At 45.7% G+C, this 25,279-nt stretch overlaps 1 protein-coding gene across 1 annotated transcript in view; it reads right to left on the reverse strand.

Annotated features, from left to right (window-relative positions):
• FRMPD3 (FERM and PDZ domain containing 3) overlaps nt 1-25,279 on the reverse strand; it is a 791,901-nt gene that overhangs the window by 494,590 nt on the left and 272,032 nt on the right. Inside the window, exon 4 of the mRNA XM_069213582.1 lies at nt 23,114-23,218. Within this exon, the coding sequence (XP_069069683.1) occupies nt 23,114-23,218 (105 nt within the window). The remainder of the gene's footprint in view (nt 1-23,113; nt 23,219-25,279) is intronic.

Below are 25,279 nucleotides of genomic sequence, written 5' to 3' on the forward strand. Positions count from 1 at the left end.
TGTCAAAATTTGCTACCACATAATCCCCGATGCAGCTCTTCTGCTGTTGCCCAACCAATGCTCCTAGCCATTAAAATGTGCCTAAAAAGAAATGTCCTGGCAATATTATGGCCCTTCACCAATCTACTACTTTTTTAATAATTTGCTTTGTGCGCTCCACCTGCCCTTCTACTAGTTGTGAAACTCATCAGTGAGTGCCTCCACCACTAGTGCCAAGAATGACATGATAGAAGAGGAGTTCCTTGAGATAGCCATATTTACAGATATCACGGGGGCCGGGGTTTCCTTTTGCTTTATCATGATAGTACTCTACAAGTTTTTTTTTGTCAATAAGATATAACTATATAGGAGTATAGGTACTGTCTCAGTAACCAGCTAGCCCACGTATAAAAGCTTGTGATCCCTAACAGTACCCAAAGGTCCAGACAAGAACTGTTGTTGATCTGATAGCCAAATAATATGGGAGAAAAATCACCTGCCCTGGAAAACCCCAGCAAAAGTCAAATGGAAGGAAGGGGGGCCCAACCTCTATCAGGCACAGATGGGCACAGATGGGCCCTCTCTTAGCTCAGTCTTCGCCCAGGCACAATCCTGGGTGAATCCTGCGCTGCGGGAGGAAGAAGCTGTATTTAAGCTGCCTCCTGGCATTAAGGCAGTCTGGAGCATTTGGTCCTGGCCCCCTTAGGCAGTAGTTGTGGCGTCCCTTATTGCGGGAGGAAGAGGCTATAATTAAGCTGACTCCTAGCAGCAAGGCAGTCTGGGCATGTGGTTCTGGCCCATTCAGGCAGTAGTTGTGGTGTCCTGCACTGTGGGAGGAAGAGGCTGTATTTAGGCTCCCTCTTGGCAGCAAGGCATTCAGGGGGTGTGGTGCTGGCTCCTCACCTTCAGACAGTAGTAGTGGCATCATCATTGAATACTTTCAGTATTAGTGGTGAGTGGTATGTTACTCCACAGCTGAACGATTATCTCATAATTGTACATTTCTAATGCTATAGTATATAATTAGGAGATTATTATTTTTTGTGTATTATTTCTATACCAAATAAAAATTGCCTTCTCTCCAATTTATACTTCAGTCCCTTTAAGTTTGCCAAAAACCCAAATATTACAATGCCTATCGGTCACAGAGTTGTGCTGTGTAGGAAAATGAGTAAAAATCCTATGAAACTTATTGAAGTGAAGTGGATTAATCACATCTGTGCACGTGCAATTGCAATGTCCCTCTGTTAAGTAATACAGTGCTCCACTTCCGTGGCCGTATGCAACAAGTATAGAAATGAAAGGAATCTTACAGCTAACATAAATAAACGAATAATGACCTCGAGAGACAAAAGTGTAAACTAGTTTAATAAATCTTTCCTTTGTTAACTGGCTTTATAGGTTGAAGCCTAATGTATGTGGGGACTGTAGCTTAATATTACATTGAAGAATCCGTAAAACCAAAACCCACAGTAAGACAATAAGTTTGTAGCACATTTATAAGTGCAGATCTATTGAGGAAAATATGTAAAGATTTATAGATATTAAATGCCTGTGTTTAAAGCAGCTACTGAATCATAAAGAGTGATGCATAAATAAGCACATTTCCCTAGCACATATTAATGGTACAATAGCCTGGATGCAATGATGCAAAGTCCAGTACAGGTAGGGTGGAAAATCACATAAAGGTATTGTTTTTTGGCAGAACACAGTGTTGTTGTACTGAGGTGGAACCCTGGTGGAAGAGGCGTTAAGAAATTGCTTTGTGAGAAAGGGACTCCTTTAAGGGGTTCAAGGGAATCACTGTTTTAATATAGAGAATTGACTGTAATTAGACAAATGGGGGCAGTCTTGGCTTGTGACTCTTAGGCTGATGAGTAAAGTTGCTGGAGCCTGCTGGCCAGTGAACTGACTTACTCCCTATGCATTGTGTTCAGCGTACGCAGAGCGCAGATGAGTATGCCAACAAGAAGGATGAGCAGAGAAGGCAGACTGAGGATTATATTTAATGTGGTGATCTGTGAGGTAGTTTGTTCCTCATAAAGATAGTGCTAACACCATCGACATTTTAAGGATTTTGGGGGCCCTGGTCCAAACGTATTTTGGGGGGCCTCGGACAGCTTTGAATTTATGATTCAATTTCAGCTGTTATTCTAATATTCAGGGATAGTGGTGTGTTTTTAATATTGTAACAAGCAACAGCTCACTAATATTACTACAAATAATCTCCGTGACTCCCTCCAATTTTTTATATACCTTGTCCTCTGTATTGATCTAAAACACACTTTTTTAATGAATGATGCATGAAACATAAACACAGCATTTCCCTGCAAAATGTCTGTAATAGACTCTCACACATCACCCTCATCAAAACTAAATTAAAGGAAAACAGTATTTAAAGCCATCTGTTTAAGAATTATTCAAGGTCATCAGGGCAAAGCTTCAGAGCTGGCCTATCGGGGGTCCCCTGAAAGCCTGGGACAACCGGACAGAGCCCACTTTGCCCCTGCCTTAACACCTCTCTGGCTAATAATCTCAAAAACAAAACCAAACAAAACCAAAGCAGAGTGGATTTTCTCATAAGAGGTAAAAACATCTCTGAGATTCTCTGAACTTTTCAAAGGACGGTTCATGAGTTATGTGCATAGTTTTTGAATGCCTTTGAGGACTGCTTTGATAACACCTGTGGAGGAGATGATGGAAATATTTGTCCTAGGGAGTGTGATTTTTATGATCTATCATTCAACGTCACTAGGTTTAGAACGTGGATGAACGTGGATGATTACAATAAACGTGAAACACATCCATGTATATGCATAATAAATAGTGTTTCTGCCATGATTTTGTAATATGGATGTTGTTAGCAAAGTCACGGCGGATAAAGACCTCACTAAATACTCATTAGTAGTCTTGTAGACCTAGAATCATAGTTTAATAAATCAGATAAATAGATCTCACATAACATGCATATTGGCATGAATTTTGATGAGCAAAAAATACATTACTTTTTGGGGAGTTTGCAGATCAAAAAAGAGAGATGTATGTTTGAAAAACAAGTGTTTATGCAATGTGCTTGTTCTTGTGTTGTAACAATATGGAATAGTACTGCTGCCAAGAATTTCATTAAAGAATATCTTTAATCTGAGATGTGAATGAAAAACACTTACTCTCCATTGTATTCAAAGTGATTCACTACACATGGGAAAGGATGCTTTTTATATGATGTGCCCACAGAGGCTTTCCTTATTATAATCTTTTCCGGACGGCATGCTTTTCATGTGTAGAAACTGAGATATTAAGACTTTTTCTATTAAGTTATTTTTTTCTATGTAGCTGTGTGATTCATTTTAAAATGTGTTGTTATTATGAAGAGTGCAAATAATTTAACAAAGAAAGGAATGGTTTCTGGCACAAAGAGGTAATGATTGGTTGCCTGAATGTTGAAATAGTTGAAAGGGAGGTTTGTTCTTTCAGTCTTCTACCTGGATGTGAATTATGGCACCCACAAGAAATAGGTTTTGGTCTGGTTTTGAGTAGCGGCCGAACAAATCACTTGAGTAAAAAAGAATAACATTTTTGTCAACTCCCAATACATGTCGAACTTTTAGAGCAAACTGGCAAGGTCACACAGTCTTGCCTAACACTGCAGAAAGTCATAAGCAGAAGGCTGTTAAGTACTGAATTGAAGGGTACCACACAGACTGTAGTTATAAAATGCCTTTTTAATAAATCCCAGTCAGCTGCTGCAATCAGCAACTGTCATCTGAGTTGATGTTCTGACACAGAATTCCATCTTAGCAACATCTCAAAGCTTCTAGACATTACAAGGACTCATTGCATGACATGTGCAGAATACCGTATCACCTCCTTCCCTGCAATGTCAACAAATAAAATAAATTCTGCTGTGTATTTAATACAAGGCAACTAGCCAAAAAGGGTTAACATATCTTGAAGAAACATGCTATGTTTAAAGCCATAACTTTACATATCATCATAGATTTTGTACATATTCTCAACTCTGGACATTTAATGCTTTAAACAATCTTTTAGTCGCATCAGTATTTTTCCTATGCGTTGTGGTCTTAATCTAGAGCTTTCACTCACTCGAGTGTTGTCTAAGGTAACATCTCCTGGATTTGAGTCAGTAACCGCAGGATAATATTTAGCTACTCTATTCGATTTGCATATTTTGTGATCACTAGTTTTCACTGCATTTTAAACAGCTTTATAACTTTCAATGGTTGACTAACTTTAGACAGATTACAGCCCTTCCTTGATGATTTTATTTTAATCCTATCACTGACCTTCACTGTAGTTTCCTTTACAGCCTTCCTTACACCATACAATCTCTTCCTCCTTATCATTTTTTCTCTTTCTCTTTTTTTCCATCCTTCTACTCTTTCTATTTGGTCACCCACCTAGGTTCTCTTCCCATTCACCCATTCTGGTAGCACCCTATTATTGGGAAGTCTTCTTCTAAATAGTTGGAAGGGCGTGACACTAGTAGAAGAGTGTGGAGTGAGGCGGTATTCACAAACTTTCTTTCTGAGCTCATGTTTCCATTCAACACCACTTCTTACAGCTTGTTGCAAGCACTCCTTTAATAATTTTATAAAGCGTTCTATCACACCATTACTATTGGGATGGTAGAGAGCTTCTTTCTTGTGTTTTATCCCCCTTTCTTTTTAGAAACTTTTTGATCACAGTAGATGCAAATTGCACACCAGTGTCAGAAAGAAGTGTACAGGAGAACAATTCTCTTTCGAACAACTCTTTTAGAAAATTAATTACCACTCCAGATTCAACCAAGTTCACAGCTTTTATCTCTGGCCAACAGGAAAACATATCAATGCAAACCATATTTCTATCTGTTATTTTAATTTTCACCAGACACAAAGGCCCTCATTCTGACCTTGGCGGTCTTTTCGCAAGACCGCCGAGTTACTGCCGCGGTAAAGACCGCCGACCGCGGCGGTATGCCGCTGCGCGTATTCCGACCGCTGGGAGCGTTCTGCCGGAAAACCGCCAGCAGCCACACTGGCGGTCGGCGGGAAAGTGGAGACTGGTCAACCTCCACCGCCACGCCAGCAGAACACCGCCCCCAGAATTACGACCCACATTTCTGTGTGGCGGTCTTCTGTTGGCGGTCTTCTGTTGGCGGTCACGTCCCTATGGCTCCCGTCGCCTCCCGGAGGACCAACGCACAAGGTAAGTTGATCGTCTGTGAGGGGAGGGGGTGGAGGGGTGTTGTGTGATGTGTGCGTGCATGGGGGTGTGTAGAGTGGGTGTGTGAGTGCGTGCATGCGGGCGGGGGGTGCTGCTGTGCCTATGGGCAATGTGTGTAGTTCGGCGGGTGCGCATGTTGGCATGTATGTGTGCGGGTATGTGCCCCCGTTGTGTATGTGTGTGTGTAGGGGGTGTGCATATGTGCATGTTGGGGGTGCGTGCATATGTGCATGTTGGGGGTGCGTGCATGTCGGGGTGCGTGTATGTGCATGTCGGGGTGGGGGGGCAGGGGGTTCGTACCACCTCTGGGGGGGTGGAGGGTGTGGGGGGAGGACTCGTGGGGGGTAGTGGGGGGTGGGGGAGACCCCTATCAGTGCCAGGGAAGGAATTCCCTGGCCCTGATAGTGCCTACCGCCATGGTTCGCATGGCGGTTCCCGACCGCCAAAAACCGCGGCGGTAAGCAGGGTCATGATACGGTTGGCGGTCTTGGGTCGACCGCCGGGCCGGAGTGCGCAAACTCCAGCCCGTCGGTCATGACCGCCGTGGCGGTCGGAGTGGGAAAGTGGCGGTCGATCGCGGCGGTGACCGCCGCGGTCAGAATGCCATTTTTTGGACCGCCGGTCTGTTCGCGGTCCGACCGCCGCCTCTCCGCCGACCGCCAAGGTCAGAATGAGGGCCAAAATGTCTAATGCAATATCCTTCCATGGACCGGATGATTGGTCTCTCAATACCATGGGCGGTGCCCTACACTTTGACACTTTGGGCCTGATTCTAACTTTGGAGGACGGTGTTAAACCGTCCCAAAAGTGGCGGATATACCACCTACCGTATTACGAGTTCCATAGGATATAATGGACTCGTAATACGGTAGGTGGTATATCCGCCACTTTTGGGACGGTTTAACACCGTCCTCCAAAGTTTTACTTCTCTTTCTATCATCTACTCTATGTCCGGTCACAAATAGCCTACTCTGACTCTTTCGTTAGATGTGACTATACCCATGGGGCTGGCATGTGAGCTCAGTACTATCCTCTTTCTTAAACTAAATGGAGGTATCTGCTTATTTCTCACAATAATAAATCATCCACTAAATTAATTTCATCTTTGACTTGCCAATATCCTCTTACGTCTTCTTCACATTCATCTTATCACACCAACTTTCCGTAATCATCAATTTTCTGTAGTATGGTATCCTTCAACAATTCCTTTCTCCATTCTTCTTCCTGAATGATATCCTAAGTAATCAGACAAACATTCACTTCTTCCTCACTCTCCTCACCACTGAAAAAATTATTCTGGTTCTGCTCAAACATCTCCTCAGTGTCACCCAACCTTCAAAAGGAATCCACAATCAAATTAATAGCTCCAGGCACATATGGCATGTCAAATTCAAATTCTTGAAGGGCAACCACCCATTTAGGAATTCTGTGAGGCACAAAATCCACTCCTTTCTTGAAAAAGACCTCCTTAAGTGGTTTGGGATCTGTTTTGATTTCAAACCTACACCTCTAAGGAACTTTCTTCATTTCCTCACACCACAAAATAGTCCTAGTGACTCTTTCTCAATTACAGAATAATTAATTTTGGCTTCTATCAACCCTCTAGATACAAATAATATAGCTCTGATCTGACCATTTGTTTTTTGCATAAGAGCAGCTCCCAGAACTTTAGAGCTTGCATCAGTCATTGTATACGTCTTATCACAGGGTTCAAAACTACCCAGATTTGGTGCTTTTCAAGATGTCATTTGATATTTTCAAACTCACTATCAAATCCTTTTCACCAAATAAATTATTTTCTTTTCTTGAATAGATTTCCCATGCTTGCTGGTATCTTAGCACATTGCAGCACAAACGTATCATAAAGTTTAGTAATCCCAAGAAATATTACTACTTCTTTCTTGTTGTGAGGTGCACGTAAGTTCTTGATTGTTCCAACCAAGCTATTTTTTTGCTCAATGGCATCAGCTGACACTACATGTCCTAGATGTTCAATTTCTTTGACACTGAATTAGCATTTTTCTGGCTTTAGTGTTAGACCGCGTTTCTTTAACCTTTCCAACACTCAACACACTCTGTTATTATGGGGGTCATTCCTACCCCGGCGGTCCTCGACCGCCGTGGCCGGGGTCGGCGGGAGCACCGCCAACAGGCTGGCGGTGCTCATGAGGGCATTCTGACCGCGGCGGTATGGGCGCGGTCAGAACCGGAAAACCGGCGGTGTCCTGCCGGTTTTCCGCTGCCCTGAGGAATCCCCCATGGCGGCGCAGCTTGCTGTGCCGCCATGGGGGATTCCGACCCCCTCACCGCCATCCTGTTCCTGGCGGTTTCGACCGCCAGGAACAGGATGGCGGTGAGGGGTGTCGTGGGGCCCCTGGGGGCCCCTGCAGGGCCCATGCCTATGGCATGGGCACTTCAGGGGCCCCCGTAAGAGGGCCCCATTTTGAATTTCAGTGTCTGCTTATCAGACACTGAAATTCGCGACGGGTGCTACTGCACCCGTCGCACACCTTCCACTCCGCCGGCTCCATTCGGAGCCGGCTTCCTCGTGGAAGGGTGTTTCCCACTGGGCTGGCGGGCGGTCTTTTGACCGCGGGACGGTCTTCTGCCGGTCGCAGCCAGGCCGGCGGCTAATGCCGCCGGCCGGGGTCAGAATGACCCCCTATGTTCTTCCAATTTGGACCCAAAAACCAGGACATCGTCCTGATCTCTTCACTCCTTCAACTTCCTGTAGTATCTTCTCCATTTCCCTTTGCAAAACTGAGGCTGCCAAAATTAATCCAAAATGCATCCACAAAAACTTGAATGTATAATAATAAGATATAATAAAGGCTGTCAGCTCTTGAGACTTTGTATGAAATGTATTCTGATGGTATGCTGAGGTTAAATCAAGTGAGGAAAAATGCTTAGGACCACTGACGGAACATAACATTTCACTGATGTTTGGCAGGGTATAATGATCAACCACAACCACTTTGTTGAGCTCCCTCAAATCAACACAAAGTGTGGCTTCCCCATTCACATTTCTGGCCATGACTACAGGTGCCAGTGACTCCATAGCCTTCACCTCCTCTATTAAGCCATTCCTTATTAATTTGCCTAATTCAATTTTCAAGCTGTCTTTTACTAATAAGGGAACATTTCTCATTTTTGACGTTTTGGGTTGTGAATTTATCTTTAGTTTTATTAAGTGATGATAATCTTTGCGACATCCCAACTTGCGTGTGAAAACATCAAGGAATTCCTTCATTGGTTCAAGTGCATTCTTCGAGACTAAACTGATGGAAGATCCTTAACGCTCACTGACAGATTCTTATTAGGATCCAAGCAAACATACAAGTCACGTTGATGAAACCAGCTGATTAGGGAATCACCCTTTAAACAACCATGGATTTTCTCTGGTATTATCCTATTCTTAAATTCAATGGTTCCCCAAAAAAATCCAAGTAGCTCAATTGGTTCTCCACCATAACCTTTGGGTGTGATGTCTGGCCTCAATAATCTCATGCTTCCTTTACGTTTTTGTTCATAGAATGCTTTAGGTATAAGAGTTATCTTTGCACCTGAGTCAAACAGAATTTTAACTGGTTGATTGTTTACACAAAATGTTTCTGTTGGACCATCAGAACAGCTTCCTTTCACATGCAAGATGTCAACTTCTTAAATGATATCTTCATCATTACAATCTATTTCCCTTACTTTCTTTAAACCTTCTAAAGTTTTACAACATATTGCAAAATATCCCTTGTGACCACATTCCTTACAAGTTACTTTCCATCCAGGACAATCTTTGTTGTTGCCCATATGCCTTAAACTACCATAACGCAAACATTTACCTTGGAAAGATTTAAAAACATTTGTGTATTTTTGTATTCACTGGTGATTTTTCAGATGTTGATTTTTCTTGTATCAGTTTAGCTGTAGTATTTTCTGTTTTATCCATTGGGTTTGCTTTTTTACTAATAATATCTGCACAAGCCTTGGAATGCTCACATATCTCTGCCATAGTCAGTATTTCCTGTAAAGACGGGTTGTCTTTTTGCCACATACTTTCCCTTGCTTATCTTTGGTACATCCTAACATAAACTGATCACTTATACGTTCTTCACATGATGCACCAAAACCACATGCATAATTCAGTAATATATTGTTGTACAGATTCAGCTTGATGTTTCATCATCCTCCCAAAGCGATAGAATTCTAGTACTGTGGTAACCTTAGGAAGATAATGCAAGTCAAGTTTCTTCAAACAAATCTCATACAAATCTTCTTCCATTTGTTCCAATGTATGGGAAGATCTCCAGCGGAAGTTAAAAAACGGGGGCACCATAACGTTGTGCATTATCAAACAATTAGTTATGCACGAATATATATAATATCTAATTTGAATCAAAATATGAAAGAGATTAACTTGTATAATAAGCCCTTCCCTTAACATTCATTTGTCAATTAAATATGAGTAGTTCAGAAATATCAGGTGTGCCTATCACCGTGTGTAATGCTCACTGTGAGTGTTCTGCTCTTTTGATCCAGAGTGGTAGGTGGCAGGCATTTAAGTATACACGTATTCAGAACAGTAAACATATGATGAAGGTGAGCCTATCAACGTGTGATAGGCAACAAGTAGATAAGATATTTCAATCACTGTGACTTGAGTTTTCCGCACTCTTTAACCCAGGATGGTAGGTACCAGGCACTTACTTATGGTGCACTCATTACTAGGTGTGCCTACCAACATTCTTTGAAATGCAGAAACAATTGTGGTAAGGTTTACCTCAGAAACACTTGTGGCAGGCAACAGGGCACTTATTGTTAAAACGTGCCTACCACTGTTTAAATCCGCATTCTAAGTTCAATGTTGTGAAGAGAAACCAGAACTGTAGTTGTTGAAATTTAAACTTAACGTTCTGGTCGGTAATAAATGAGTAGCAGTGTTTGTGGATGTCTATGTAATTTATCCCAATGATCAAAGATGACTGCCACTACGTGTTGAGAGTCCAAATTGTTGGAAATAAGGCCTTCCATCACTTACACAGAGGGTGTGCCTTCAGGGTGTGTTTCTTTAGGCGGTGGGTGCGGCAAAAGTGTCATTCTCAAGCCAGGACAGGCTGCAGCTGACTGGCAGAGGGACATCTGCTTTGTAATCAAGCTTGAGTCTGTGCACGCTGGGCAACAGGCACCAGGCATGAATTACACAATAAGGGCCTGATTTTAACCGCCGCCCGCCATGCGGTTACCGCCAAATGACCGCACCGCGGTCACAAGACCGCGGCGGCCATTCTGGCTTTCCCGCTGTGCTGGTGGGCGACCGCCAAAAGGCCGCCCGCCAGCACAGCGGGAAAGACCCAGCAACGATGAAGCCGGCTCCGAATGGAGCCGGCGGAGTTGCTGGAGTGCGACGGGTGCAGTAGCACCCGTCGCGAATTTCAGTGTCTGCTAGGCAGACACTGAAATTCTTTTTGGGGCCCTCTTACGGGGGCCCCTGCAGTGCCCATGCCATTGGCATGGGCACAGCAGGGGCCCCGCGGCACCCCCTACCGCCATCCTGTTCATGGCGGGTTTCCCGCCATGAACAGGATGGCGGTAGGGGGTGTCTGAATCCCCATGGCGGCGGAGGGAGGATTCCCCCGAGCAGCGGAAAGTCGGCGGGAGACCGCCGACTTTCCGCTTCTGACCGCGTGTAGGAAAGTACCATCTTGCCTGGCATGTTACCCCCATTTTTCACTGTATATATGTTGTTTTAGTTGTATGTGTCACTGGGACCCTGGCAACCCAGGGCCCCAGTGCTCATAAGTGTGCCTGAATGTGTTACCTGTGTAGTGACTAACTGTCTCACTGAGGCTCTGCTAATCAGAACCTCAGTGGTTATGCTCTCTCATTTCTTTCCAAATTGTCACTAACAGGCTAGTGACCATTTTTACCAATTTACATTGGCTTACTGGAACACCCTTATAATTCCCTAGTATATGGTACTGAGGTACCCAGGGTATTGGGGTTCCAGGAGATCCCTATGGGCTGCAGCATTTCTTTTGCCACCCATAGGGAGCTCTGACAATTCTTACACAGGCCTGCCACTGCAGCCTGAGTGAAATAACGTCCACGTTATTTCACAGCCATTTTACACTGCACTTAAGTAGCTTATAAGTCACCTATATGTCTAACCTTTACCTGGTAAAGGTTAGGTGCAAAGTTACTTAGTGTGAGGGCACCCTGGCACTAGCCAAGGTGCCCCCACATTGTTCAGAGCCAATTCCCTGAACTTTGTGAGTGCGGGGACACCATTACACGCGTGCACTACATATAGGTCACTACCTATATGTAGCTTCACCATGGTAACTCCGAATATGGCCATGTAACATGTCTATGATCATGGAATTGCCCCCTCTATACCATCCTGGCATAGTTGGCACAATCCCATGATCCCAGTGGTCTGTAGCACAGACCCTGGTACTGCCAAACTGCCCTTCCTGGGGTTTCACTGCAGCTGCAGCTGCTGCCAACCCCTCAGACAGGCAGCTGCCCTCCTGGGGTCCAGCCAGGCCTGGCCCAGGATGGCAGAACAAAGAACTTCCTCTGAGAGAGGGTGTGACACCCTCTCCCTTTGGAAAATGGTGTGAAGGCAGGGGAGGAGTAGCCTCCCCCAGCCTCTGGAAATGCTTTGTTGGGCACAGATGTGCCCAATTCTGCATAAGCCAGTCTACACCGGTTCAGGGACCCCTTAGCCCCTGCTCTGGCGCGAAACTGGACAAAGGAAAGGGGAGTGACCACTCCCCTGACCTGCACCTCCCCTGGGAGGTGTCCGGAGCTCCTCCAGTGTGCTCCAGACCTCTGCCATCTTGGAAACAGAGGTGCTGCTGGCACACTGGACTGCTCTGAGTGGCCAGTGCAACCAGGTGACGTCAGAGACTCCTTGTGATAGGCTCCTTCAGGTGTTGCTAGCCTATCCTCTCTCCTAGGTAGCCAAACCCTCTTTTCTGGCTATTTAGGGTCTCTGTCTCTGGGGAAACTTTAGATAACGAATGCATGAGCTCAGCCGAGTTCCTCTGCATCTCTCTCTTCACCTTCTGATAAGGAAACGACCGCTGACCGCGCTGGAAGCCTGCAAACCTGCAACATAGTAGCAAAGACGACTACTGCAACTCTGTAACGCTGATCCTGCCGCCTTCTCGACTGTTTTCCTGTTTGTGCATGCTGTGGGGGTAGCCTGCCTCCTCTCTGCACCAGAAGCTCCGAAGAAATCTCCTGTGGGTCGACGGAATCTTCCCCCTGCAACCGCAGGCACCAAAAAGCTGCATTACCGGTCCCTTGGGTCTCCTCTCAGCACGACGAGCGAGGTCCCTCGAATCCAGCGACGCTGTCCAAGTGACCCCCACAGTCCAGTGACTCTTCAGCCCAAGTTTGGTGGAGGTAAGTCCTTGCCTCACCTCGCTGGGCTGCATTGCTGGGAACCGTGACTTTGCAGCTACTCCGGCCCCTGTGCACTTCCGGCGGAAATCCTTTGTGCACAGCCAAGCCTGGGTCCACGGCACTCTGACCTGCATTGCACGACTTTCTAAGTTGGTCTCCGGCGACGTGGGACTCCTTTGTGCAACTTCGGCGAGCACCGTTTCACGCATCCTTGTAGTGCCTGTTTCTGGCACTTCTCCGGGTGCTACCTGCTTGAGTGAGGGCTCTTTGTCTTGCTCGACGTCCCCTCTCTCTTCAGGTCCAATTTGCGACCTCCTGGTCCCTCCTGGGCCCCAGCAGCGTCCAAAAACGCCAAACGCACGATTTGCGTGTAGCAAGGCTTGTTGGCGTCCTTCCAGCGGGAAAACACTTCTGCACGACTCTCCAAGGCGAGAGGGATCCTTCCACCAAAGGGGAAGTCTCTAGCCCTTTTCGTTCCTGCAGAAACCTCAGCTTCTTCTGTCCAGTCGAAGCTTCTTTGCACCCGCAGCTGGCATTTCCTGGGCATCTGCCCATCTCCGACTTGCTTGTGACTTTTGGACTTGGTCCCCTTGTTCCACAGGTACCCTAGATTGGAAATCCACAGTTGTTGCATTGCTGGTTTGTGTCTTTCCTGCATTATTCCTCTAACACGACTATTTTGTCCTTAGGGGAACTTTAGTGCACTTTGCACTCACTTTTCAGGGTCTTGGGGAGGGTTATTTTTCTAACTCTCACTATTTTCTAATAGTCCCAGCGACCCTCTACAAGGTCACATAGGTTTGGGGTCCATTCGTGGTTCGCATTCCACTTTTGGAGTATATGGTTTGTGTTGCCCCTATCCCTATGTTTCCCCATTGCATCCTATTGTAACTATACATTGTTTGCACTGTTTTCTAAGACTATACTGCATATTTTTGCTATTGTGTATATATATCTTGTGTATATTTCCTATCCTCTCACTGAGGGTACACTCTAAGATACTTTGGCATATTGTCATAAAAATAAAGTACCTTTATTTTTAGTATAACTGTTTATTGTGTTTTCTTATGATATTGTGCATATGACACTAAGTGGTACTGTAGTAGCTTCACACGTCTCCTAGTTCAGCCTAAGCTGCTCTGCTAAGCTACCATTATTTATCAGCCTAAGCTGCTAGACACCCTATACACTAATAAGGGATAACTGGGCCTGGTGCAAGGTGCAAGTACCCCTTGGTACTCACTACAAGCCAGTCCAGCCTCCTACATTGGTTGTGCAGTGGTGGGATAAGTGCTTGAGACTACTTACCACTCTTGTCATTGTACTTTTCATAAGAGAAAAATATACAAAACAAGGTCAGTGTATATACACATAGCCAAAAAGTTTTGCATTTCCTCTTTTCACTCTTTTCTAAGTGCTGAAAAGTACTCCTAAACTTTCAAAAAGTTCTTAAAAGTTTAAAAAGTTTTTTTCTGTCTTTCCAAAAAGTTCTGAAAACTTTTGTCTCTTTCTCTATCACTTTAACTCTCTCTAAAAAATGTCTGGCACAGGCCAAAGAGTTGATCGGTCCAAACTTGCATATGACAACCTTAGCTGGAAAAGAGCAAGGAGTCTCTGTATAGAGAGAGGTTTGAGTGTAGGGAAGAATCCTGCCTTGCAACTGTTAATTAACATGCTTAGAGAACAGGATAAGGCCAGAGGTGTCCCATCTGTTGAAAAAGTACCTAATAGTTCCCAATCTGATTCAGGGACTCCCCCAGGAAAAGATTCAGGAAAGAAACTTCCTAGCCTGCCCATTACTAGACAATCTAGCATAGATGGTAATGATGATGAGCCACACCAAAGAAATAGTGTTGTCTCACATCATAGCAAAAGCATTTATTCTCACCATACTGGTAGTAATGTTTCTGTAAACCAAGCTGTTAAGTTGGCTTCTGTAAGGGATAGGTCTCCTTCTGTTCATTCCCATCATAGCTCTGTTTCTAGAAATGTCCCTCCCACCAACCCTGATGACAGAATGTTAGAGAGGGAACTCAATAAGTTGAGGGTGGAACAAACCAGACTGAAGCTTAAAAAGCAACAGCTGGATTTGGATAGACAGTCTTTTGAATTAGAGAAGGAAAGACAGAAGTTGGGTTTAGATACCCATGGTGGCAGCAGCAGTATTCCCCATAGTCATCCTGCAAAAGAGCATGATTCCAGGAATCTGCACAAGATAGTTCCCCCTTATAAGGAGGGGGATGACATTAACAAGTGGTTTGCTGCACTTCAGAGGGCCTGTGTTGTACAGGATGTCCCTCAAAGGCAGTGGGCTGCTATCCTATGGCTATCATTTAGTGGAAAAGGTAGGGATAGGCTCCTTACTGTGAAAGAAAATGATGCCAATAATTTCCAAGTTCTTAAGAATGCACTCCTGGATGGTTATGGCTTAACCACTGAACAGTACAGGATAAAGTTCAGAGAGACCAAAAAGGAGTCTTCACAAGACTGGGTTGATTTCATTGACCATTCAGTGAAGGCCTTGGAGGGGTGGTTACATGGCAGTAAAGTTACTGATTATGACAGCCTGTATAACTTAATCCTGAGAGAGCATATTCTTAATAATTGTGTGTCTGATTTGTTGCACCAGTACTTGGTGGACTCTGATCTGACCTCTCCCCAAGAATTGGGAAAGAAGGCAGACAAATGGGTCAGAACAAGAGTGAACAGAAAAGTTCATACAGGGGGTGACAAAGATGGCAACAAAAAGAAGGATGGTAAGTCTTCAGACAAGGGTGGGGACAAATCTAAAAATGAGTCTTCATCAGGCCCACAAAAACACTCTGGTGGGGGTGGTGGGCCCAAATCCTCCTTTAATCAGAACAAGGAAAAGAAACCATGGTGCTATTTATGTAAAATAAAAGGCCATTGGACAACAGATCCCAGTTGTCCAAAGAAAGGCACCACAGCTCCTACCACTACAACCCCTACTGCTACACCTAGTGTCCCTACTAATAGCAGTGGTGGTGGGAGCAAACCTACTAATAGCCAATCCAAGGGAGTAGCTGGGCTCACTTTTGGTAATTTAGTTGGGGTTGGTCTGATTAGGGAGACCACAGAGGCTACTTTAGTCTCTGAAGGGGCTATTGATTTAGCCACTTTGGTTGCTTGCCCCCATAACTTGGAGAAGTACAAGCAACTAACCCTAATAAATGGTGTTGAGCTCCAGGCCTACAGGGACACAGGTGCCAGTGTCACAATGGTGATTGAGAAACTGGTGCACCCTGAATAACACATACTTGGACACCAGTACCAAGTAACCGATGCTCACAACATAACACAAAGCCACCCCATGGCTGTTGTAAATCTCAACTGGGGGGGGGTAACTTATCCAAAGAAAGTTGTGGTAGCCACAGATTTACCTGTAGACTGTCTACTAGGAAATGATTTGGAGACATCAGCTTGGTCAGATGTGGAGTTGGAGGCCCATGCAGCAATGCTGGGCATCCCAGGGCATATTTTTGCTTTAACAAGGGCTCAGGCCAAAAAGCAAAAAGGACAGGGAAGCTTGGATCCTGGAACAATGGACCAAGTGCTCCCTAAAGCTAGGGGTAGTAGAAGCAAACCACTTCCTACTATCCCTCCCTCTACAGTGGATTCAACTTCTGAGGAAGAAGAATTCCCTCCCTGTGCAGAACCTACACCAGAGGAGCTGGAAGCAGACACTGCTGAGCTTTTGGGTGAAGGGGGGCCTGCCAGAGAGGAGCTGAGTGTGGCACAGCAAACCTGTCCCACATTAGAGGGTCTCAGACAGCAAGCTGTCAAACAGGCTAATGGGGATGTCAGTGACTCTCACAGAGTTTACTGGGAGGACAACCTCTTGTACACTGAGCATAGGGATCCTAAACCTGGAGCTGCCAGGAGATTAGTGATTCCTCAGGAGTACAGAAAGTTCCTCCTAACACTGGCACATGACATTCCCCTAGCTGGGCACCTGGGTCAAATGAAAACTTGGGACAGATTGGTTCCATTGTTTCATTGGCCTAGGATGTCTGAGGACACAAAGGAATTTTGTAAGTCCTGTGAAACCTGTCAAGCCAGTGGCAAGACAGGTGGCACTCCAAAGGCACCCCTTATACCACTGCCTGTGGTTGGGGTTCCCTTTGAAAGGGTAGGGGTTGACATAGTTGGCCCCCTTGACCCTCCTACTGCTTCAGGCAATAGGTTTATCTTGGTGGTAGTGGACCATGCCACAAGATACCCTGAAGCAATTCCTTTAAGGACCACTACAGCTCCTGCAGTGGCAAAGGCCCTCCTGGGAATATTTTCCAGGGTGGGCTTCCCAAAGGAAGTAGTATCAGACAGAGGAAGCAATTTCATGTCTGCATACTTAAAGGCCATGTGGAAGGAGTGTGGTGTAACGTACAAGTTCACAACACCCTATCATCCACAAACAAATGGACTGGTGGAGAGATTTAATAAAACTCTCAAAGGCATGATTATGGGTCTCCCTGAAAAACTCCGCAGGAGATGGGATATCCTTCTACCATGCCTCCTTTTTGCCTACAGGGAGGTACCCCAGAAAGGAGTGGGCTTCAGCCCCTTTGAACTTCTTTTTGGACACCCTGTTAGGGGTCCACTCACACTTGTAAAGGAGGGTTGGGAACAACCTTTAAAAGCTCCTAAGCAGGATATTGTGGATTATGTACTTGGCCTCAGATCAAGGATGGCTGAGTACATGAAAAAGGCCAGTAAAAACCTTCAGGCCAGCCAAGAGCTCCAGAAGCAATGGCATGATCAGAAGGCTGTTTTGGTTCAGTACCAACCAGGGCAGAAAGTGTGGGTCTTGGAGCCTGTGGCCCCAAGAGCACTCCAAGATAAATGGAGTGGACCCCACACAATTGTTGAAAAGAAGGGTGAAGTCACCTACTTGGTTGACTTAGGCACTGCCAGGAGTCCCCTTAGGGTGCTCCATGTCAACCGCCTGAAACCCTACTATGACAGGGCTGATCTCACCCTGCTCATGGCAACAGATGAGGGACAGGAAGAAGACAGTGATCCTCTACCTGATCTCTTCTCTTCCACAGAACAAGATGCTCTTGTGGAAGGTGTAGTTTTGGCTGATTGTCTTACTGCTGAGCAGAAAGACAATTGCATAAATCTCCTAGGACAATTTTCAGAACTCTTCTCTACTGTGCCAGGCACCACTTCTTGGTGTGAGCACACTATAGATACTGGAGACAGTTTACCTGTCAAAAGTAAGATCTATGGGCAGCCTGACCATGTCAGGGACTGCATAAAGCAAGAAGTTCAGAAAATGTTGGAACTGGGAGTGGTTGAGCACTCTGACAGTCCATGGGCTTCTCCTGTGGTACTGGTACCAAAACCCAATTCTAAAGATGGAAAGAAGGAAATGCGGTTTTGTGTAGACTATAGAGGTCTCAACTTGGTAACCAAAACTGATGCTCACCCTATACCCAGGGCAGATGAGCTTATAGATACACTGGCATCTGCCAAGTATCTAAGCACTTTTGATTTGACTGCAGGGTATTGGCAGATCAAATTATCAGAAGATGCTAAACCTAAGACTGCATTTTCTACCATTGGAGGACATTACCAGTTTACTGTAATGCCTTTTGGTTTGAAAAATGCACCTGCCACTTTTCAGAGGTTGGTGAACACAGTCCTGCAAGGGCTGGAAGCTTTCAGTGCAGCATATTTGGACGATATAGCTGTCTTTAGCTCCAGCTGGGATGATCACCTGGTCCACCTATGGAAAGTTTTGGAGGCCCTGCAAAAGGCAGGCCTCACTATCAAGGCTTCAAAGTGCCAGATAGGGTAGGGTAAGGTGGTTTATCTGCGACACATTGTTGGTGGGGAACAGATTGCACCACTTCAGGGGAAAATCCAAACAATTATTGATTGGGTTCCCCCTACCACTCAGACTCAGGTGAGAGCCTTCCTAGGCCTCACTGGGTATTACAGGAGGTTCATTAAGAACTGTGGCTCCATTGCAGCCCCTCTTAATGACCTCACATCCAAGAAAATGCCAAAAAAGGTATTATGGACAGCAAGCTGTCAGAAAGCTTTTGAGGAGCTGAAGCAGGCCATGTGCTCTGCACCTGTCTTGAAAAGCCCTTGTTACTCAAAAAAATTCTATGTCCAAACTGATGCATCTGAATTAGGAGTAGGGGCAGTCCTATCACAACTTAATTCTGAGGGCCAGGATCAACCTGTTGCTTTTATTAGTAGGAGGTTGACCCCTAGAGAAAAGCGTTGGTCTGCCATTGAGAGGGAGGCCTTTGCTGTGGTCTGGGCTCTGAAGAAGTTGAGGCCATACCTGTTTGGCACTCACTTCATTGTTCAGACAGACCACAAACCTCTACTTTGGCTAAAACAAATGAAAGGTGAAAATCCTAAATTGTTGAGGTGGTCCATATCCCTACAGGGAATGGACTATACAGTGGAACATAGACCTGGGAGTAGCCACTCCAATGCAGATGGACTCTCCAGATATTTCCACTTAGACAATGAAGACTCATCAGGTCATGGCTAGTCTTATTGTCCTTCGTTTGGGGGGGGGTTGTGTAGGAAAGTACCATCTTGCCTGGCATGTTACCCCCATTTTTCACTGTATATATGTTGTTTTAGTTGTATGTGTCACTGGGACCCTGGTAACCCAGGGCCCCAGTGCTCATAAGTGTGCCTGAATGTGTTACCTGTGTAGTGACTAACTGTCTCACTGAGGCTCTGCTAATCAGAACCTCAGTGGTTATGCTCTCTCATTTCTTTCCAAATTGTCACTAACAGGCTAGTGACCATTTTTACCAATTTACATTGGCTTACTGGAACACCCTTATAATTCCCTAGTATATGGTACTGAGGTACCCAGGGTATTGGGGTTCCAGGAGATCCCTATGGGCTGCAGCATTTCTTTTGCCACCCATAGGGAGCTCTGACAATTCTTACACAGGCCTGCCACTGCAGCCTGAGTGAAATAACGTCCACATTATTTCACAGCCATTTTACACTGCACTTAAGTAACTTATAAGTCACCTATATGTCTAACCTTTACCTGGTAAAGGTTAGGTGCAAAGTTACTTAGTGTGAGGGCACCCTGGCACTAGCCAAGGTGCCCCCACATTGTTCAGAGCCAATTCCCTGAACTTTGTTAGTGCGGGGACACCATTACACGCGTGCACTACATATAGGTCACTACCTATATGTAGCTTCACCATGGTAACTCCGAATATGGCCATGTAACATGTCTATGATCATGGAATTGCCCCCTCTATACCATCCTGGCATAGTTGGCACAATCCCATGATCCCAGTGGTCTGTAGCACAGACCCTGGTACTGCCAAACTGCCCTTCCTGGGGTTTCACTGCAGCTGCAGCTGCTGCCAACCCCTCAGACAGGCAGCTGCCCTCCTGGGGTCCAGCCAGGCCTGGCCCAGGATGGCAGAACAAAGAACTTCCTCTGAGAGAGGGTGTGACACCCTCTCCCTTTGGAAAATGGTGTGAAGGCAGGGGAGGAGTAGCCTCCCCCAGCCTCTGGAAATGCTTTGTTGGGCACAGATGTGCCCAATTCTGCCTAAGCCAGTCTACACCGGTTCAGGGACCCCTTAGCCCCTGCTCTGGCGCGAAACTGGACAAAGGTAAGGGAAGGGACCACTCCCCTGACCTGCACCTCCCCTGGGAGGTGTCCAGAGCTCCTCCAGTGTGCTCCAGACCTCTGCCATCTTGGAAACAGAGGTGCTGCTGGCACACTGGACTGCTCTGAGTGGCCAGTGCAACCAGGTGACGTCAGAGACTCCTTGTGATAGGCTCCTTCAGGTGTTGCTAGCCTATCCTCTCTCCTAGGTAGCCAAACCCTCTTTTCTGGCTATTTAGGGTCTCTGTCTCTGGGGAAACTTTAGATAACGAATGCATGAGCTCAGCCGAGTTCCTCTGCATCTCTCTCTTCACCTTCTGATAAGGAAACGACCGCTGACCGCGCTGGAAGCCTGCAAACCTGCAACATAGTAGCAAAGACGACTACTGCAACTCTGTAACGCTGATCCTGCCGCCTTCTCGACTGTTTTCCTGCTTGTGCATGCTGTGGGGGTAGCCTGCCTCCTCTCTGCACCAGAAGCTCTGAAGAAATCTCCCGTGGGTCGACGGAATCTTCCCCCTGCAACCGCAGGCACCAAAAAGCTGCATTACCGGTCCCTTGGGTCTCCTCTCAGCACAACGAGCGAGGTCCCTCGAATCCAGCGATGCTGTCCACGTGACCCCCACAGTCCAGTGACTCTTCAGCCCAAGTTTGGTGGAGGTAAGTCCTTGCCTCACCTCGCTGGGCTGCATTGCTGGGAACCGCGACTTTGCAGCTACTCCGGCCCCTGTGCACTTCCGGCGGAAATCCTTTGTGCACAGCCAAGCCTTGGTCCACGGCACTCTGACCTGCATTGCACGACTTTCTAAGTTGGTCTCTGGCGACGTGGGACTCCTTTGTGCAACTTCGGCGAGCACCGTTTCACGCATCCTTGTAGTGCCTGTTTCTGGCACTTCTCCGGGTGCTACCTGCTTGAGTGAGGGCTCTTTGTCTTGCTCGACGTCCCCTCTCTCTTCAGGTCCAATTTGCGACCTCCTGGTCCCTCCTGGGCCCCAGCAGCGTCCAAAAACGCCAAACGCACGATTTGCGTGTAGCAAGGCTTGTTGGCGTCCTTCCGGCGGGAAAACACTTCTGCACGACTCTCCAAGGCAAGAGTGATCCGTCCACCAAAGGGGAAGTCTCTAGCCCTTTTCGTTCCTGCAGAAACCTCAGCTTCTTCTGTCCAGTCGAAGCTTCTTTGCACCCGCAGCTGGCATTTCCTGGGCATCTGCCCATCTCCGACTTGCTTGTGACTTTTGGACTTGGTCCCCTTGTTCCACAGGTACCCTAGATTGGAAATCCACAGTTGTTGCATTGCTGGTTTGTGTCTTTCCTGCATTATTCCTCTAACACGACTATTTTGTCCTTAGGGGAACTTTAGTGCACTTTGCACTCACTTTTCAGGGTCTTGGGGAGGGTTATTTTTCTAACTCTCACTATTTTCTAATAGTCCCAGCGACCCTCTACAAGGTCACATAGATTTGGGGTCCATTCGTGGTTCGCATTCCACTTTTGGAGTATATGGTTTGTGTTGCCCCTATCCCAATGTTTCCCCATTGCATCCTATTGTAACTATACATTGTTTGCACTGTTTTCTAAGACTATACTGCATATTTTTGCTATTGTGTATATATATCTTGTGTATATTTCCTATCCTCTCACTGAGGGTACACTCTAAGACATTTTGGCATATTGTCATAAAAATAAAGTACCTTTATTTTTAGTATAACTGTGTATTGTGTTTTCTTATGATATTGTGCATATGACACTAAGTGGTACTGTAGTAGCTTCACACGTCTCCTAGTTCAGCCTAAGCTGCTCTGCTAAGCTACCATTATCTATCAGCCTAAGCTGCTAGACACCCTATACACTAATAAGGGATAACTGGGCCTGGTGCAAGGTGCAAGTACCCCTTGGTACTCACTACAAGCCAGTCCAGCCTCCTACACCGCGGCTGAACCGCCGCGGTCAGAATGCTCGTGGGAGCACCGCCAGCCTGTTGGCGGTGCTCCCGTGGTCGGTGGCCCTGGCGGCCACCGGCCGCCAGGGTCAGAATGACCCCCCAAATGTTTATTTATGGCCAAGCACTCTCACACTGTCACAACGCCTCACGCCCAACATGAAATGATCTTACCCAACCCACAATTAAGTTGAGTGCCATTGCTCACAGTTAAATGGTTCTGGAAGTTTGTCGACGTATTGGGTTTTCTTTGTAGATTGAAGTCAAGACCTTCTGAAGCATGTCGCTCTTCGGCAATGTTAAGTTCTGAATTGAAGGCTACCACACAGAGCGTAGTTACAAAGTGCCTTTTTAATGAAACTTCAGGAGATACAGAAATCCCAGTCAGCTACCGCAATCACCAACTGTCATTGGAGGTGATGTTCTGACACAGAAACCCACCTTAGCAACATCTTAATATTCTAGACATCACAAGGACTCATTGCATGACATGTACAGAATATCACAAAAGCATATTTTTTCTTTTCTAAACATCACCAGGGCGCAGGCAGGGATACTGCACACTAACAAGGAAAACTACTGAGGCCCTGGGGAAATATTTACACCACATAGATCTCTGGGACGGGTCACAATAAATAAACAAAGTAGCTTTTCAGAAGCTTCCTCTAGATCAAACTCTGGAATATCGTTTCTATCGTTTGATGCTAATTATTACATAACTGTCCAATTTTCATTAATTAAAGGGTTGCTGGTTAGACATCAGAAGACCTTTTGCAGACACCAAAGAACACTAAAATAGTCTTCCCTAGAAAAGAGATTTGCACATGCCCAGTTGCCCACCCTTTCCAAGGCCAGAAATTCATATTCTTTAGAATGCTTGAAGAACAGTCTTTATTTGCAGTACAATGATTAATAAGAGAATAACTTACTGGATCTGTCTCACCCACTGAAACCTGTTCCGAAAAGCGGACCTTCACTGGATTAGATCGTAGCTTCGCCTTCTTGGCTGCACTGATGAAAGCAGATTTTGGGGACTAAAAAAGAAAAAAAAATCTGGTCATACTATTCGTGGTCAGGAATAGGTTTTACTTCTTAGGACAGCAACGTGACACAAAATGGCAAAACATGCAGCTATGGCCAGTGACAGTATTAAGGAATGAATATACACAATCTGATGTCATCAATCTACTAGTAATATACTTTAGATAATGATGTTGGCACACAAACACAGTCTTAATGAAAGTAAACTCGTAATATGAAGGGAACCCCAGGAGGCAACACTGAGGCACAGTGACAAAAGGTAAAAGGTGCCTGTGTATTAGCGGTTATGGAATGAAAGCAGATTGTCTCCTTTTATGCATGCCTGGATCAATACATTTTGGATTTCATTACACTGAACAAATGTGACTTGCACATAGGAAAATATGAATAGTTCTGTAATTAACACAATAGACGACAAAGGTCAGTGTAAGAAATTGAGTTACTGGTTGAGGGGGTTTGAACCTCAACTCAAGCAAGAACGAAAATCCTTGTCACTGTGACGTTACTGGCAAATTGTAAATGAACCTCTTAAATTTGTTTTCACTACTGCAAGGCCTACCTCACCTCTCCCATATGATAAAATTGCAGTCACAATATTACTTTTAATAGGCTGTAATTTCCAAATGAAGACAGGTAATCGGTTCACGGTTGGTGTCTTTTGAATTGCAATAAAAAAATCGTCTCTTATGGTAAACTAGGATTTTAACTTACAATTTTGAAAATTCCACCTTAAGAAAGTTGGCATTTTCATACCTTGACCATTTAATGCTGGTAGCCTGTCCCTGGGTCACATGACCAGGCATAGCTAACAATTGGGCTTTGTGTATCCCTCCTAGACAGCTGCACACAATGGAGAGCGTAGGTGTGCCTGGATGGGCCATCATTGGCAGGATGGGAGGGTGGAACTGGACATAGCCATACTTACAATTAAACAGGCTTTGTCCTGCCACTATAAAAGGGGCTGCCTAACCCCTATAGTTAGTCTGGAGCCAGGAAAGGGAAGGCAGGATGCCTGGGGACTTCAAACAGGAACCTCTAACACCTCCTTTTCAGCATACATCTGAACCTGCCGATGCTCTGTCAAGAAAGGACTGCAACTCTGCTGGACTGCTGTCCTGGAGTGCTAACCTTCTTCCTGATGCCCTCTTGCCTCGGTGAGAAGGACTGGACCTGCATCTGTTGAACCCACGGCCCCAAAGTTACTCCAAGGACCAGACGGCTCCAACAACCCTGAACCCTGCACCTGGACTCTGGCATCTGTGTATCTATCCTTCAGAGTGGTGCAACCCCAGTCCTGGACCCTTGAAAGTGGGCTAATGGTGCTTTGCCAGGGTCTGTGGATTCAGTGGAATTGACACATCTACTATGTTGCGCAACCCAGAGTGGAACGATTCATCACTGTGCTGTGTGGATTTGCCTCTCACGAAGACTCGCATCATGTCACAGTCCCTGTCCTCATTGGAACTGCTGCTGTGTGATGCATCCTCAGTGCAGGCCCTCACATCCCTCTCAACAACAGTCTCAACTATAATGCAGGGCTCCACATCACAGGCAGCACATTGCCCAGATTGTGCAATGCATCTTCAACCCAAACTTCACATTGCCAGCCCTCATCGATGGGGTCCTCGATGATGACACAGGTCCTCGCCCTGCAGCCTCATTGAATCTTGGAACCAATGCTTTGCTTCCACTGCATGACACATCTTCGACATGGACCCTCGCAAACATATGCAAACCAGGATTCAAGGTAATTTGCTTGGCAGTCCTAACTGGGTCCCTGCAGCTGGCCTGTGCTCCATCGCAGTCAAACTGAATTTGTGACTTTGCCCAGGTCTGATGTCAGATATCAACATTTGTCTCTTTCTGCTTTTTGGCCCTATTTTTATAAAATATTTAAAGCTGTATATACCTGGTTCTACTGCTTGGGTTACTGTTGTTTTGGTCTTGTTTTATTTATTAAAAATAACTTTGTTTTTCTAAATTGTTGTGAGATCATTTTGTGGTATGTTTTCATTGTATTACTATTTGAAGTGTTGACCAAATTATTTACAAAT

The sequence above is a fragment of the Pleurodeles waltl genome, chromosome 2_1, assembly GCF_031143425.1.
Source record: "Pleurodeles waltl isolate 20211129_DDA chromosome 2_1, aPleWal1.hap1.20221129, whole genome shotgun sequence".
In the NCBI taxonomy this organism is placed as follows: Eukaryota; Metazoa; Chordata; class Amphibia; order Caudata; family Salamandridae; genus Pleurodeles; species Pleurodeles waltl.